This window comes from Typha angustifolia, chromosome 7, assembly GCF_048772165.1.
Source record: "Typha angustifolia cultivar Huaian chromosome 7, ASM4877216v1, whole genome shotgun sequence".
Classification (NCBI taxonomy): domain Eukaryota; kingdom Viridiplantae; phylum Streptophyta; class Magnoliopsida; order Poales; family Typhaceae; genus Typha; species Typha angustifolia.
The window spans coordinates 14,329,638-14,346,976 of record NC_133245.1 but is presented as its reverse complement, the minus strand read 5'-3'; the positions used below and the strand labels follow the sequence as shown (position 1 = coordinate 14,346,976).

The 17,339-nt window shown below is 37.6% G+C and overlaps 4 protein-coding genes across 4 annotated transcripts; 1 reads left to right on the top strand and 3 right to left on the bottom strand.

The window, feature by feature from the left end:
• Positions 1–769: 769 nt before the first annotated feature.
• Positions 770–4,526, bottom strand: LOC140762288 (uncharacterized). Its single transcript, XM_073100000.1, has 4 exons — positions 4,368–4,526; positions 3,502–3,596; positions 3,012–3,280; positions 770–1,897 (listed from the first exon to the last, which is right to left on the bottom strand). Exons 1-4 carry the CDS (start codon positions 4,395–4,397, stop codon positions 1,083–1,085), a joined length of 1,209 nt encoding a protein of 402 aa, XP_072956101.1. The 5' UTR covers positions 4,398–4,526; the 3' UTR covers positions 770–1,082.
• A 1,384-nt stretch (positions 4,527–5,910) lies between these two features.
• On the top strand, positions 5,911–7,976 carry LOC140763253 (uncharacterized). The gene is made up of 2 exons (XM_073101356.1): positions 5,911–6,401; positions 7,456–7,976. The coding sequence occupies exons 1-2, from the start codon at positions 6,078–6,080 to the stop codon at positions 7,873–7,875; spliced, it is 744 nt and encodes a 247-aa protein (XP_072957457.1). The 5' UTR covers positions 5,911–6,077; the 3' UTR covers positions 7,876–7,976.
• Positions 7,977–8,120: 144 nt separating this feature from the next.
• LOC140762589 (probable protein phosphatase 2C 80) lies at positions 8,121–9,370 on the bottom strand. Its single transcript, XM_073100463.1, has 3 exons — positions 8,819–9,370; positions 8,530–8,679; positions 8,121–8,405 (listed from the first exon to the last, which is right to left on the bottom strand). Exons 1-3 carry the CDS (start codon positions 9,368–9,370, stop codon positions 8,121–8,123), a joined length of 987 nt encoding a protein of 328 aa, XP_072956564.1.
• Positions 9,371–9,860: 490 nt separating this feature from the next.
• On the bottom strand, positions 9,861–16,934 carry LOC140763535 (probable LL-diaminopimelate aminotransferase, chloroplastic). Its single transcript, XM_073101761.1, has 10 exons — positions 16,755–16,934; positions 16,566–16,645; positions 14,468–14,535; positions 13,863–13,979; positions 13,315–13,377; positions 12,596–12,700; positions 12,352–12,402; positions 11,820–12,140; positions 10,413–10,619; positions 9,861–10,341 (listed from the first exon to the last, which is right to left on the bottom strand). The coding sequence occupies exons 1-10, from the start codon at positions 16,835–16,837 to the stop codon at positions 10,048–10,050; spliced, it is 1,389 nt and encodes a 462-aa protein (XP_072957862.1). The 5' UTR covers positions 16,838–16,934; the 3' UTR covers positions 9,861–10,047.
• Positions 16,935–17,339: the final 405 nt, after the last annotated feature.

Here is a 17,339-nt window from a genome sequence, read left to right as displayed (position 1 = left end):
CCAATAACTCTTAACTTATTCACGGATGTTGAAGCATAACTAAGAAAACTATGGTTCATGCTCTTGAATAATATTCTCTGCTTATGAATGAGATGCTGAGATGCAGCAAACCATGGAAAGATCAAAGACCTAGGTTGATAGATACTCAATTAAACGATCTCCATCCATCATTCAACTACCTTATTTTGTTAATTATTTAGCTTTCAGCATCCATCAAGTAGTTTGAGAATTATAAGATATTTCACTAATGGTGAACTCAAACAAGGCATTATAAGTTCGTTTTGTTTTCTTTCTTTATTTTTTTGTTCTTTTTTTAGAATTTGGGGCCGGGTTTTATAATTTTTCTTTTGCTTAAAAGAAAAAAAGAAGAAGAACTCAATCAGAAAGTAAGACAAGTTAACCAACCAACAAATGTAAGCATTGTTTTATCCTCCCAAAATGCTTAATATATATATATACATACTTCCTTGCTACAATAGAGATGACACAATTGTAAAAAAATAAAGGTGGTTCTGAGTATATAAGATTTGTTGCTAAATCATTTGAGATACTTCGCATGATGCGAAATAATAAACAGGGCAGATGCAAAACAGAGAGAGGATAGAATCGGTTTGGAATTTAATAGAGAACTCTTCATTTGATAGCAATGTGAATTCACCCTACTGGAGTATGCAAAATACTTTATTCTTGTTAAGAAGTCAGCCCTAAAATCAAGATGATATGGATGGAACAAATTTTCGATCTCAACTGTGGCAAGCCTGAGCAAATGTTAATGTTAACTGACTGTGTCAAGAATTTGATTGACCACTTATGGATAAAGTTTACAGAAGGTACACAGAGCGACTGTTTAATTCTTGATAACTTATTTCTCATCCTAAAAATTCTACAACTGCAGACACAACAATAAGTCCAAACAGAACTGAGAGCTTCATTCGAGGCAACCAGAAATGGAACCAAAAAGAAATTGATGCCAAACTTAGTCTCTTTCTACCATCTTGGTGTAACTTGTGTCAATTAGAAGCAATTGAAGGTGTGTTATGAATGAGAAAGGCAGATCAGCATCACAACATTAAGATATCAGCCTAGCTCCATCTCCGCCTATCTTCTTCTTCATCAACCGGGGTGTACCATTCTGGCCGCCTCTTTGAGTTGCTCAACCTGTAGTTCAGGAACACTTCTTCATCACGTAAAGCCCTTGTTGCAACCAGCGCAAGTGTCCTTACAACTGGAGCACCCCCCTGTTTACCATGAGAGCCTCCAGATTTAAACCAAAAGCTGCCAAATCTCTTCATCGTTACATTCTCTTCGTTCCCAAACACAAGATTAGGAATGTAAACTCTCATGTCCTTCTCAGTAACCGGAAAATCATATGGACAGACCATGACATTTGGGACTGCTCCCTTAGGCGGATGGTTGGCAAAATGGCCGAGAGCAATTGGGTTTCTCCTCTCAAGTATATCCCCACGATTTCCCTTCTGATTGCTATCCAAAGGCTTACTAAGCATCCTCCACATACGATCAGTCTGTCCCTCAAAATTTTCAGAGGAGTTTGTGCTGTACTCTGTCTGGTAAGAACCATCCCATATTTCTCGTGTTTCCCCACCAGCTCCCCATGGCTGTGCATTAATAACAATCCCATCATACCTTGTAATCAAATAGGAGTTGCAAGCATCGATTCTGGGATATCCAGGAATATATCGATAATAAGCTGGCGAATATATTACCCCTGGATAGAAAGCTAAAACAGCACCAACACTGGCTTCTCCAGATACAAATAAACCTTGGCCAGCATCCTTGTGAGGAATTTGAGATTGCCTGATATCAAGAGTGTAACCAAGAAGATCCCTCAGACTCTGTGATAATTCAAGGCGAGTCACAGACCGTGTAGGATGCACAACTGCGCTGCAACACAGAGGGTATTAGTTCATAAGACTGAAATCACTTTGACAAAGGATTTCGACAAATGCTAGAAGCCTAGAAGGAAAAGAGTAAAAGCAGAAAAACAAATGCTGATGAAAGTATATTTACTTTGAAGAAAAGCTGTTGATCTCTTATTTTTAGATCAAGGTTACTTACATTGTCAAACCATAAATTAATTTACCAAGCCAAACAATTTTTCAAAATGCCACAGCTTTTTAGTTGCAGTAGCTGTTCTCTGTCCAAGCCTCTCTTTCCATACCAACATCATGAGTTCGAATGCATGCATGATAACAAGGTACAAATTAACATCAATATGGAAAACACAGTAATTTTAAACAATTAATGAATTAGACCAAAAGGATCAGTTCCCGTGTGGCATAGCTTAAGTTCTCCCCGGCGCCAAGGTGAGATGTTTTTCTTAATGCTCCTCCACATCCAGTAGTAGGGAATTATATTCTTGTGATCGCATTGCTTCTATTATGTCATCACATGGTAAAATGCAATAATGATGGGTCTTTAAATGAGGTGCTTTGATTTAAGTACAATTCATTGCTTTCCCACATCATGAATTCTTTGTTCACTCTTGGCTCCAAACATTTATCAAACAATGTTGACTACAGCCTTCAATTGGCCACAAAAGTTCAGTCCTGACAAGGTGTTCTTTCCACAATTTCTAGTAACAAAAACTATAGGATTATATATCACATGATGCAGCAATTAACCCAAAATGTTTACCTTGGATGTGCTTTCATTTTCAGCAGTAAAGTCATATGTCATACTCCATACCGAAAATGCCATAAGATGATTGTTTTCATCCTTTCAAGAAAGCTTCTTTTTTTTTTTTCAACTTCCAAGCTCTATTATCTAAAGCAAAATTATTCAGATCTAGCAACATTAAAATGGATTCAGCCTTCAGAAACTAGGACAATCTTTTCCTGTTGGAGTACATCAATTTTCTAATGCAAGAAGAGTAAGCTAATAACAAAAGCAACAATAAAATGTGTCTTCGTCTAGATTTGGGATAAGGGAAAGGCATGAGGTTATGGATAGAGCATATACAAATTAATGAGGTGTCCTGAGAAAACAATTACCAGGCTGGTTGGCAGATGTCACTCCTCTACCAATGGCAAAACCCAGCCCACTGCACCGAGAATCATTCTGGAATTCTGAAACTGAACTTGATGAATCAGGGTTGATATCAGAAAGAAGAATGCCATCCATTATTCGACATATGTTTTTTATTTGAAAATGAATATTTTCCTGCACTTGTTTCTGCTGGTCAGTAAAAGAGGCTTTGTTTGCCATATCAATAATCTCATCCACATCCTTCTCATCAGCATTCTTTCCAAGACGATTATAGCTGAAATAACATCACATGTGATGGGACAAAATTATTACACTAGAATTAGATTTAATCTCTTACCCTTCAACATAGAAGTATACCTCTTACTCCTAGCATATGCATTTCGGTATCTTGAGTATTTTAGATCATTAAATGAAACAAGTGGGTACCAGTTACTTATTGAAACACTTGAAATAAGTGAAGTGGAAGTTGGCTTCATCTAAAAGAAATGCAATTACCTAGTATAAAGAAACAAACCATTAACATCAGATTCAAACTGAAGACGCCTTGGATCTCGAACAAAAGTCGGACTCCTTGCAAGTGTTTTGATGGCCTGGTCATGCAGTATAAAAAAACAATAATGAAGAAAAGGTGAGTGCTTAAATTGAAAATATCAAAATAAATACAGCATCACTATATACCCATTCTACCAATTCTTCTCTTTTATCCGTTCATTATAAACACTCTGTTAAAAAGCAGAAAATGAAGAACTTTCACAGCACGTGTAAAGCTTTATTGAACAGGAAAAATCTAAAACTAGCAGGATAGATTGTACCCCCGATGATCAGAACAAATGAAACTATTTCAGAAAAAAGTGATTAACTGATCTTCAGAATGCCCAATTTCTTATCTAACTAAATTCAGATATTGTTCTGGGAAGTTGCATTGCAGAGAAAATCCCTATTCGTAAGTGAGGAGAATCAAGCGAGTCTTTCACAAGCATGTTCTTAGAAGATTCAACTCAACCATATGCCCAAAAGCTATCGAAGAACTTCTAAGATCATACTAATATTACAACCCATTATCTAACAGTTCTCGAAAACCCTTCTGCTTGACTACTAGCTAACCAATGGGTGCACATAAAACCCTTAAGATCCACAGAAACTACACAAGGATGCGCCAATTACAACAGCAGATTCAAACCCAAAAACGATTCGCTTCAGAAATGAAGCCAGTAAGCTCTATATCTAAACAACTAAATAAATCCAAAACCCTAGCAAATAAACCAACGTTTGCTTCGAAGGATCGAGCCAGAGTAAGTGATGCAGATTAGATTAGAGCAACGAAATTTGGACGGAAATAAAGCGCGCAATAATGAAGACACCTCTTGGAATCTCTGAAAGAGGGAAGCCATGGTCTTCCACAAGATCTGGGACAAAAATAGCGGCCAAAGAAACCTTCTTGGAGTCGGATCTCATACACTGGAAGAAGGGTTTTAACCGACCCCTCTTGTATAGGGTTTTCCAATTTGGAATTTCGGCCTGAGCCATATTTGCATTTTGGAAAATAAATTATATAACTAACCAATTCTAGTAGAGTTGATACGTACCTTGCACCAAGTTGAGGTCATAAGTTCAACTCTAACCCTAAATAATACTGTGGATAAATTATTTGGTAGTTGATGGTTTGGTAGGATTGGCTCGATTCGGCGACGCATATAGCTTGAAGTCTAGACTAGACAGCTAAAAGCTCGGTGGGACCTAAAGTACATCTGTATCTAGGGAGGGTCGGCCCTTTATCTAGTCCATATCCAGCCTTCGAGCTCATGAATGATCAAATAAATAAATTATATAAATTCAGTTGGTTATTTGCATTTTGGAATTACTTGATGGAATATTCTATAATTTTCTTAATCCATTGTCTTTCTTTTTCTAAATAAGATTGTATATAAATTAATCATACAATGTGCAACTCACATAAAAAAAAAATTTAAGAAAAAAATCCAACACGTGAGAACGATTTTTTTTATAAAAAAAAGGAATAAGAAAAAGAAAATTATGACCAACTGTAGAATAAGCCAGCTAATTTTAGCCCAATATCAACTGCACAATACTTGCATTCATGTTAACTTCTATATGCCTTTTCGTTTAGCTTATCATTTATTTATTTATTTATTTATTTCTTGCTAGTATGATATTTAATATTTGGATTTCTCCAAATTGAGACGTGTGGGGAGTGCTTTGGACCTTTAAGAGTAATATTGACCTGCTAATCCTGGTCTTCCTGGACCTTTAATTAGCCATCATTTGCTAATTTGACCATCGTTCTGTTTCCTAATTCCCCACTATTTACTAGCACACAGGTAGAGTATTGAAGGGGCTAATGGGCCCTTAATTAGCTGGATAAAGTTAGACTCTGCCACGATACGATTAATTGGCTAACTATTGCCTATGGTATATCATACGCAACGACTTAGTCAACTATCCTTAAACAACTCCACACTTGTAGGACACCTCTATATCCCTGCCATTGACGGACTGGTTGAAGGCATACGAACTCTTTATTACCTCTCTGGTTTTTATTTAAACAGGAGGAGTTATATGCAAAATGGAATTTAATTTTTAAAAAGCATAAACGAAAATAGAATTGATATTATCCTAATTTTTTTCAAAGCATAGAGTTTGGTTTACTAGCTATTATAATTTAGTAGTTGAGTCTTACTCGTTCGTTCATGATTAAATTAATGTTTTTACTACATTACTATATAGTGTTTCTTTAAAGAGTTGGCTAATTATTTAATCAGGCGGTATATGACTCATAATTAATGGAAAAGAAAAAAACACATTGGCTTATATATATATATATATATATATGCGTGTGAGTGTGTGTGTGTGTATATAATATGATAAGAAGTAAGAAGTGGGAACCGATTAATGCCAATGATTTCTATATTACAATGACTTGTCAAAGAAGAAGAAGAAGAAGAAGGGGGATATTGAAACTTTGAAGTCTATGGAGAGGAAAATGGAGACCTCATCCCCTCTCCCTCTAAGCTCTCTCCCAATTATCTCTTCACCTCTCCCTATCTGACAACATGGACGCCAAGGAGGAAGGCAACAGTACTACTACTACTGCTACCACCACCACCGCCACCAAACCAACGCAGCCAAAACTCCCAAGAAAGAGAAAGAGATCCTTCTTCCTCCTCACTTCTTGCTTCTGTGGCTCCGCCGCCGACCCCGAAGCCTCGCAGAAGCCGAGCGGCGACGTCGGTAGCAAGAAGAACAAGCGCAAGTTCTCACGGTTCTCATGGTTCTCATGGTCTCCTTTTAAGAAGAAGAAGAAGAAGAAGAAGAAGAAGAAGGAGGAGGAGAAATCTATTCCCTATGTTAAAGCTTCAGCTAGGCAGCAGCTAAAGGTATGTCTGGATTGCTAATTCCATCGATTGCTTTGTTGCTAAGGAAGGATCGATCGATTGTTGATCTTGTTCCGACGGTCGTGATAAGGATTAGACTTGGGTTTGCGTCTTGGGTGTAGTTTAATCGTCGCACGTACGTAGGCGAATGCGTTAACGCGGTTTGTGGGATATTCCCACATCTCCTCGTGATCAATATTTCCCAGGATCGATCTCCCGTTCCACGAATCTTAATCCGCACGAATATTGATGTGCAGACTAATCGACACGTGCGCGTTAGTTAACTTCTCTACCGGTCGTCTCTGTCTGTGCGAGGAAGTCTACGTTTAGATGCTCCCGAGTGGGACCCGCATGACCCGTAGGATGTGTGGTGGGTGGGCAGGATTCTCTACCGCGTGAGCTGTAGGATTTTCCTACAACCCGGTTACACGGCTAGAGATGCAGGCCAATAGGAAAATCTTGTCTCTTTGTTTATTTAACATTAAAAATTTCTCTTTTTTTTCTTAGACATATTATGGACTAGGAAAAAAAAAAATAACCTTTTCATATAATTAGGCCAATCCTCTAAGCAAAGCAAACGGGATTGTAATCTAGGATAGAGTTAGATAGATCTATGGAAAAATAAATCATCTTCTCATAGAGTTATTTATCATAGAAAAAGGAGTAAAAATATATTATTATTATTTTTTTAATATTTTTCTCTTGTTTTCGTGTAAAGGTTGGCCTCCTCGTTAGTAATTTATAACTTAAAAATCTCTTATTGATATTTACATGTATACCTCTTCAAATATAAATTGTTGGTATAGATACATACGTGGTTACTTTTCAAATTAAATTTCAATAATTTAATAAAAAAATTTAAAAATATTCTTACCTACTCTTTTTTTTATCAAAACGAGAATAAGGATGTTTCCGTATTTTGATGGTTAAATTGTTTAAATTTGGACTATTAATAAACTCTAAGTTATATCTATATAAAATAAGAGTATAAATGATTTAATATATATATATACATAACGTACTCTTACAAATTAATATCTGATCTGATCCAATGCAGGCTAAGAGCACCAAAACCCGTAGCATCACCCAAGTCAACGTCAACGTCAACGCCAGCCAGCAGCAGCCGCCAATCCTCCTCACGAACTCGAGCCGGATTCTTGAGCCGATCCAATCAGAAACCCGGTCCAGCCAGCCCGGCTCGACCGGCCGGTTCGAACAGGAGGCCGGGTTATGGGTGATGTTAATGACACTGGCCTTGATTGTGTTCTTTGGCCGGGTCACTGCAGTGGTAGCCCTATGCACCTTCTTCTATTTAATTCCATTCCTAAGGGTTCCGGCAAGCAACGACGGCGCCGCCGCCGCCGCGGCCTCCGGGGAAGTCGACGTGGATTCGGAGGGTTACAAGAAGAGGATCGTATTGGGAGGATTGCTGGAGAGGGATAGCCGGAGGCACTCGCGTGTTTATGTAACCAGCTAAGCTAGTTAGGCTACAATACATTGATACTTTTATTCTTTTATTTTATTTTTTATTTTTTTCCTTTGTTCATAGGGTTGTTTTATTCTAGTTCATTTTGAATTCCTCTATGTTCTCATACTGTTGACATAATAAAAACAAACACTAGCGGATTAATAAAAAACCATACAACAAAGAAGAAGGTTTTATTTTATAAATTTTAAAAAGAAAAAAAAAGAAAAAAAAAACAATAAGAGTTAATTAGCTAGTTACTCCACAATGGAGATGAGGACGACGGTGATATCATCAGGTTTGCCGCCGTTGCGTGGCTTTCCGGCGTAACGACTGGCAATGGAGAAGGGCGACTCCCTTGTCCAGGAACGCGACATGCTATAAGCCAAGTTGGCAACAATGGAGGCGACTCTCTTGGCATCCAGGCCGAGACCAAACCCACTCTTGATAACGTAGGCCAGCTCTTTATCCAGCATGTTGTCGAACAGCCCATCCGTGCCGACGACCACCACGTCTCCTGGCTTAACCTTAAACCTCTTCACCTGATTCAATGTAATTAAGCATCATCCAGTCGAGTTAGAACGTGAGCAAAAATGACTGAGAGGTTCATCACTTGTGCAGTACGTTTGAGTTCATCCGATGATTAATGCCGGATGTTATACTAACCGATAGCATTGTCGTTGAAGGATTCCAAGAAGACCTCCTCAATTGATAAGGTTTGTTGAATACTTGTTGCATTACAGGAGAGTGAAGCAAGGCAGCACCGTCTCTGATCAGTACGTAGCCGCAATCACCAATATTTGCGCAAGAAATCATCTGCATATATATTCCAAAACTACTTTTAAACTACCCAGAATTGATGAATTCCAGTCATTACTCATTTAAGGGTATACACGCATTAAAAGAAGAAGAAGAAGAAGAAGAAGAAGATTTAAAGATTGATCAAAGAACAAACCTGGTCACGGAGTGAAACAATGCAGGCAGTGCAAGAACCCGCGGCCGTGGTACGCTGATGAGCTAACTTCATCACTACGTGAGGATCGACGTATGTCTCCTTCTCTTGCCGGGCGGCGCCCTCGGCCTTCGACATGAGCTCTCTGGCGTAAGCTCCGGCATCGACGCCCGCCTTCCTCCACGAGCCGACGCCGTCCGCCACTCCGACGACCTGCTTCTCTTCGCATATGAAGAACGCGTCCTCGCCCAGCCGATCGACCACTCCCCCAGTCATGCTCTTCTTCGGTATGTAACACGACGCCGCCGTCATCCGCAACGGCTTCTTCTTCTTCTCGTCGGCCGCGGGCGGCTCGGGGCTGTGATTACTAGAGCTCTCCTTATGGGCGGTTAACATGGCGTTTAGCTTGGATTCAATGCTTGCAAAATTTGCGAGAGTCGCATGCATGCATGAGCTGCTCTCTGGAAGCCGAAAGATGTCGAGAAAAAACGAGAGAAGCAACTCTTCATCCTCCCGGCTAGGATCTTCTAGTGCGTTTCTTTCTTCCATAACCATATCTCTTTGCTCTGTTTCTTGGTTGGGGATCGAGTTGGAGAAGGTGAAACGTTAACACTTGATTGTTGTACGCATTGGATTAGGGGATTAGTTTTAATTTTATAGTTAACAAAGATCTAATCTCGTTCTTGCTCGGTTTCTTTTTAGTGTTCGAGTTTGTATCGTAGTAGGAGTTTATTTGCCTTCCGAGTTCATCTCTTACATGAAATGAGTCTCTTAGACGTATACTATTACAAACTTTCTTTCTTATTTACGCATGTACCCTTCTAAATTTCATATTTATTTGTATACGATACTTTTTGAGACCTAGTAGATAAAAAGACATAAATACTCTCAACCAAAAAAATATATATTTCATCATATTTTTCTCCCTTCAATTTAAATCAAAATGTGCATAAAGTATAATTATGAGTGTGACCAGCACTTCATGAGCATTAGCTCCCACGAAGTGTGTGATAACTGACGCTCACAAACTGGCACATCCAATGCAAGCTATGAAAATTGAAGTGCATTACAGCTGAAACCAAAACAGCCTCTAAAGGTCTTGCAATCCTTTTATCATAGACCAATGCCAAAGTACACCAATTGTAAAATGTAATCAAACTTGAATAGCATTAAGTTATTAATGCACTTCTCAACAGTAATGTCATGGAGTGTTATTGCGAGGATGTCTTTGCTTACTTGTACAGCTGCTTCAATCTTTTAGCCGCTTCAAGAACATTTTCTCTATGACCAAATGCACTAACCCTAACAAAGCCTTCACCCCCTGGTCCAAACCCACTGCCCGGTGTAGTAACTATATGCGCCTTCTCGAGAATCTCAGCAAACACCTCCCATGAGCTTCGACCCGGGAAGTGCACCCAAACATAGGGAGCATTCTTCCCACCATAAACATTGAAGCCAAGCGAGGTAAAGGCATCAACAATGATTTCAGTGTTCTCCTTGTAGAATCTGACTGTGTCGTGCATGGCCTGCACAAAAAACATTGTCGCAATACATTGATTGTGGAAAAAATAACCAGCCCAACAGTTTAAAACCTCACCTTTAAACCCTCAGGCGAAAGACAAGCTAGACCCCCAGCTTGAGCAACATTAGATGCGCCATTAAAGCAAGTGCAAACAATGCGATTGAAATCCTTTGCAACAGGAGATCCATCAGAGAAAAGCAACTCCTTAGGGACCACAGTCCAACCGAGACGAACACCAGTGAAACCAGCATACTTGGAAAAAGATGACGTCTCAATAGCAACCTGCAAACAATGGGTCTCATGCATCAGATAGTCCTCATCAAAGCCTACAACAGAACGTCAGAGAGGTGGACAGCTTTTCTTTTCGAGTTTCCTGAGACGGCCAATATTTGCTTGACTAGAGAGAACTTTTTTTCAGATGCCTATGTGGTATTACATAAGTTTACAGTAGAAAAGTTCTCAACCTGTGGGTTAACGGAGAAGAGATTTTGAAATCAAGTCACTTGCAAGTAGGGTAATCAACTCATTAATTTTCAACTGATCTGCATATCTGATCCACATAACAGAAGGGCATTGGCTGAAGCAACTAATGTTAAATGCAAGCTAGCACACTGGTTTGCTCATACTTTTAGGAGCTTTACTATGGGCAGGTCCTATTGTTTGTTAAGATTAGAGGGCTGCAAAGAAAAAGTCTATAACCACTGAAGCTACCACTGTACAATTGGGAACAGTATTCAGGAAACGTTTCTTACTAGAGGGGAAAAAAATTGTGTCATAAGGAGGCTGATATCTGCAACGGGGGGGGGGGGGGGTCATAGACATGCTTTATCCTATAGAAAGAAATTAAATTTGAGGTTCGACTGCCTCTTCTTACACAATGAGAAAGCAGCGAGTAAATGTTGACTAGAATGAAGCTCTGATAGTCTTGCATAAATGAGATAATGAAGCTCTGATAGTCTCGCATAAATGAGAGAAAAAAAATGCAAAAATAGCTGTCGGGCAGCTTTAAAACAGAAATCCAAAAAAATTCTGCTTTCAAAAGAAAGAGTAAATGTTGACCAACATGGTATGTAAGTCATCTATATTTCTTCTTCCCTCAGTGACTGAAGTACATAATGACAGAAGTCTATGATCTTATCCATGTATAGATGGAACTTTCAACAGCAGCTAGGTCTACAAAAAAGTTGTGACTGAAAGTTTGATGATAGTGGTACAAACTTATGATGATAGTTGCATCTGTTAACACAAATCTATGGGCTAGTGGTCTCTTTAATGGACCCTAACCTAATATTTTGCAATCTAATACAAAAGCTTGTAACAGATTGTAAAGTAGCTTGTACTAAAATAAATACTAATAATATTGGGCTTGATTTTCAAATAGAACAAATCATAGTGTAGAACAAAAGTAAAGATGGAAAAGAGAATCTAGCAAAATCATCACTTAAGCCCAGGATATTGAAGAGCTCCATTTTTTTGCCTTACCTCTTTTGCTCCAGGAATTTCAAAGATAGACCGCGGGCTATCATCTGATATATACATAGCATATGCAGAATCATAAACTATGATGGATCCATTGTCCTTTGCAAATTGTACTAGTTTCACTAGCTGGTCTCTGGAAGCTGCAGCTCCAGTTGGATTGTTTGGTGAACAGAAGAAGATGATATCTGCTCGTGACATGCTTGACAAATCAGGGAAAAAGCCATTCTCATATGTGCATCTCATGTATTCAATATTTCCATACTTCTCAACATCCTTATCAAAGAGGCCAGTTTGGCCCATAATAACGCTTGAATCAACATATGCCTGTAGGTCAGAACAGTGACAAGAATTCAAGCATGACTAAGCTAACATTTTAAGCAAAGGTATAGGAATCAAAGACATTAGCCATTAATGCAACATATAGACTTTCAAACTTCAAAAGATGAATATCAATTAAGATTTAAGATAACATGCATCTCATAAAAATAATAAATAGGGCTCAAAAAAAGAAAAAAAAAACTACAGAACAACTTACAGGGTATGATGGATCTTGAGCTGCCATCTTGACCTTAGATCCAAAAAGCAGCTGCACATAATCAAAACCCAGTATGAAGCCATATATTTAGCTGAAACATACAGAGCATGTTCATCAAAATAATTCAGCAAGATAAAACATCAATATTTATTTGTATTTACTTGTTCAGCAGCATCTCTTGTGATGGCGAAGTAAAATAACAAAATAAGAATGAGAGGAAAAGCGAACATGCGGATGAAGGAACCTGCAGACGAGAAATGTCGCATTTTGCACCATCTGAGACAAATACATCAGCCTCTTCAATGCCAAGGTCTCTATAATAGGTCGATGTTATTGCAGCTCTTAGTTTCTGTACAAGAAATCAACCAATGATGGCTACAGTGAAAAAAATAAATATACATACTAGTTGAAGCTGAAGAGTGAAGACAGTATCATCCACATGCTATGGTAACATACTAACATTAGAGACCCAGTTTTATATGATAATAACAAAACTGTTTATGATAACTCAGTAAATTTGCAAAAAGAAAAGAATGATGGAAAATCAAAAGGGTAGAAAGAGAGAGGGTCAGAGTGATAAGAGGGAGGTTAAATTAAAAATTATGCATCCTTTTTATAAACTTGATTACGTATATGTTATATGAATTTATGGGGCTATTTGTAGAAAAAAAAAAACCCTTTCGGTTTTAGTAATAGTAAGATTGGGCTTTGAAACTGAATGTGTTTATCTTTTATGCCTCATACATATATTTTTCTAATAAATAGACAATTTACATAAGAGATATGCACAAAAATCCAATCTTACTATTTTAAAAATTGAAGAGTTTTTTTTTGTACAAATGACCCAAATTTATGGGTGTACATTTTCTCTTAACTAGTTTCAAGAACCACCTTTGTAAAATCTAGATATTGCCTACTGGGGAATATGTGATCATATAGGTTGACGGTAGAACTACTATGTACCTTGTCACCTTGTTCTGCTCCATAACCACTATAACCGTCAATAGTTGATAAAGCATGTGCTCTCTGCAATGACAAAGTATTCTCATAGCATTACAAGTCATCACAAATAGTTCCAAGCATTAATAGACACAACAAAGACAAAAAATTACTTGACAAAAAAACTAGAAAAGGCTCAGAATCCATGTCCTAAACAAGTAAATGCAGCTGCAGGAAACTTGTGCATACAAGAACAATGGAGCAAGTCATGTTCTTTGTCTTCATTCAAGAATATATTTGATCAAATTTTCAAACCACACAATAACTGTCCTCCAATGCTTAACTGCTTTACAAGAAATATTATGAAGCAAGACATGGTCTTTGTTTTCATTTAAGACATTTAATGAAAAGTGGTACCTTTTTGCTCAAAACCATGAATAGATTAGTAGGATTTCATTGGATGAAAATAAAAGCTATTCTTATAAAACCTGTAGTACCAAAATCAACACATAACAGCAATCAGAACTACTGTCTACAACAGAAAAGATAAACTATCTATTAAAGTAGATTACCATAGCCATGGCGGAAGTTATAACTTCTGGGATGGGTTCTGTAGTGTCACCAATACCAAGGCTTATCACTTTTGCATCAGGATACTTCAACAGGTGAGCTGACCTTCTTCTAGCAATCTGCTCAAACAATTCAAAAGACATTAATATAATTTTTAAGAGTCTGCATAATACTGTCAAACTATTTGTTATGGAGACATCAAAGATAATTAAGAGAACAATCAACCCAGACTAAAACCTTTACCTAGCCTAACAAATGCAGTATGCATTCTAGTGTACAATCTTCCACGCAAAGTTGCAAATTGCAACATATTTGAAAATCAAGGGGGGAGATATTCCCTCTGTTTGACCAATTCTCACCTCCAGTCCTCATTTTACTTAATGCAAGGTGACAAGGAGTGTTGATTTATCAAAAAGTGATGAGCAGTGATGAGCAGCACTTCCCACATGTCAAAATACCAAAATACAAATTGCATAATCCAAAAGATCAATCCCTATTACTGCTCTAACCAAATTTGTTGATATTGTTGTCTTTCCAACCAATACAGCCTGGAAGAAAAATAATGATACAAGAAACAAGATACATAAATAAGAAGAAACATACTTACCTCTGGAAACAAGTAGCCTGCTTGAAGTTTTGCCATATTCTCATTCCGAGAAACCTTTGTCTTGTAAGCTTCATAAAACACTTAATAAATTCAGTAATATGAATAATCTTGATATTTTGTCCAATGTTAATAAATCGTACAAGGTTAAGAAAGCTAACTACCAGAATAAGGAAATAATGAATAATTTTATTTCAATTGATGATAAAAAAAAATTTAAAAAAAAAACACTTGAAGATTCTTCCCCCAGCCATTATGCTTCTATCCAATGAGTAAAAAAGGCTTCATGCATCCCAATAGTTTTCCTTATATTTTTCTTCTTTTTTTCGTTTGTATTCCTTTACTTTCTTATGATGTGTGCTTAACTATGTAGACCCTTGACATTGAAGAGAGAAAATTATAATTCTTGAGCACTTGTATGCCTTTAAAGAATACCACTTCCGAAAATGACCGTCAAAATAATCGAGCAACTTGAGTTCGGTTTGAGCTCGACTTAGTTAAGGCTTGGCTGGAAATTAAATGAGCCATACCTAATCAAGAAATTAGCCTCGAAATTAATTTCAAACCAAGTCTGATGACAAGCCGGCTCGCTCAGGCTCATTCAAAAGGCTCAAATTTATATATATAAATAATATTAATTTATATTACGAATAATTTGTGATGATTAGATCAAGATTTAATGGTTTATATTCATTTCTAACTTGATTAAATCTTAGCTTTAATCAAACCTTATTTATTTTAAGCTGAAATCAAACTAGATGAAACCAACTTCAACAAGGTCGGCATTAGGCTTGAATTGGGCTTGTTTAAGGGCTCAAGCTTGAATTAAGCTTGCTTAAATAGGCTTGAATTTGGCTCATTTTAAGCTCAAGCTCAAATTAAGCTCGACTTCGAATTGGTTTGAAATTAAGTGAGCATAGCTTAAACTAAAATGTGGGCTCGAAATACTAGGCTCGCTCAAGCTCGTCTCGTTTATACCCAAACTTCTAACAGCAAAGCCAATAAAAGCTAGTCCCCTTTAAGATCTAAAAGTTTTTATTTAGTATACCTAGGAAATTATGTGGTTCCCCCTCTAAAGAAGTTAGGTTGCCCCCTATGAAGATATCAACTTTTCATTCTATGTTAAATTGAATAGTTAACTTGTGTTATTTTGAAGGTTTTGAATCCCAATAGATGCGATGCCTTGTCTGACTAGCCTTCTAAAAATTAGGATTTTAAAGGATATAACTACATCGTATAATAGTATACAAATTATGAGGTTTGGGTTAGGTCTTCAATGTGACCAAAGCTAAAACCATATAACTTCTCTTGACCTATCTTTCTCTCACGCACACTTCTTATTATCTCTTCCCAAAGTAACAAAATCCAAGTCCTAACATTTCAAAATAGTTGAGAATGAACCTAAGAGCATTCTGAAGATGAAAAGGAAAATGGCTAAGAGTCCAAGATAAAACATATCTTATAGATCTTGCATATTGCACTCACTACAAAGAGCTATTGTTGGTAAGCATTTTATAGGTTTTATTTGGTCATTTTAAGAGTGATCTCTTGTGTAAACTAGAAGAGATGCAATTAAAGAAATGACCAATTGTTTTGTAAATTTTGTAGTCATTACATAAAGAGAACCACAAATCATACACATTTTAATAGACTAATACTTAAAGTTAAGGTATGCTAAACTATCCAATTCTTAAAATTTCTCTCTTTTTTCCCGGTGCATAGTGTTAATGTGTTAATATTATGCTTCAAGTTGATATATTTAGTTATTTGATTTGCTTGATTGATTTTCTTTTCTCTAAATTTATAATTTTAATCTTAAAACTTAAGAGTACATAATTTTTTATTCTATTTTTAATAAATATATTTTGTCTATTTATTCTTTGTATTCTTATTCCAACTTTTATACATATTTTATTTCTTATAATTTTAATAATTATTTTAATGTCATGTTGAATATAATATAAACTATGCAAGTTCGTAAATTTATACCCCATCTCTCAGATAAATCATTTTGCTACAGAAATAGAGCTATTCTTATTCGTTATTATCTCGTATATTACAAGCTTAGTCGCAGATAGGAAATAAAAGAGCAGGCAATTACCGGTCTGCTCCGAAGGAGGACTGGCAACGCACAAGCAAATCCCATAGTTTCTTCGCGGAAGAGGAGCACTTGTTGGCGTTCTTTTGGGCCAAAGAAAAATAAAAGCATCAACAACAAGGTGTCAAATGGAGCGCGGGGGGGGGGGGGGGGGGGGGGGGGGGGGGGAGGAGAAGGGAGAAAAGAAAATACCTGACGGCGAAGCCTGTGGGAGATAGGAAGGAAGAGGAGGTGGAGGAGATGGAGGCGGAGAATGGCGTCGCCGAGATCGACATTGTTACGTGCGGATGCTTCTTTTCTCGGCGACAATGGCGGCCAAGGAAAGAATGGGGTTTTGGGCTCTCTCTCTTACAAATCCCTTTCTCGCGTGAGTTAATCGGATCACTCGGAGAGTCGGGACTCGGGAGTGTAGTGTGTATTCCAGCACGCGATGCGATCCACGTGGCCCCGTTCGTAGATCGGACGGTTGTGGATTCGAATTCCAAAAGGGCAAGGTAGCTCGACCCGGCCCGATCCGGTTTTTTTTTTTTTCGCCCCCGAGTCTGATCCAGAGCGAACTTTAATCCACTGGGCCGGGTCAGGCTTAAACTACAAGACCCGATCTATGACTGAGCCAGACTTGGGCTTGATTAGAATTCCACGTGGCGTAACAAGTATAATATTTAATATATCTATGGCCAGCTTTGTTGGTTGATGTTTTGAATAGAGAGTTTATGCATATTTTTCTTATAAGGAAAAAAATAGTGTGATAAATAATAAAGACTTATGCACCAACCA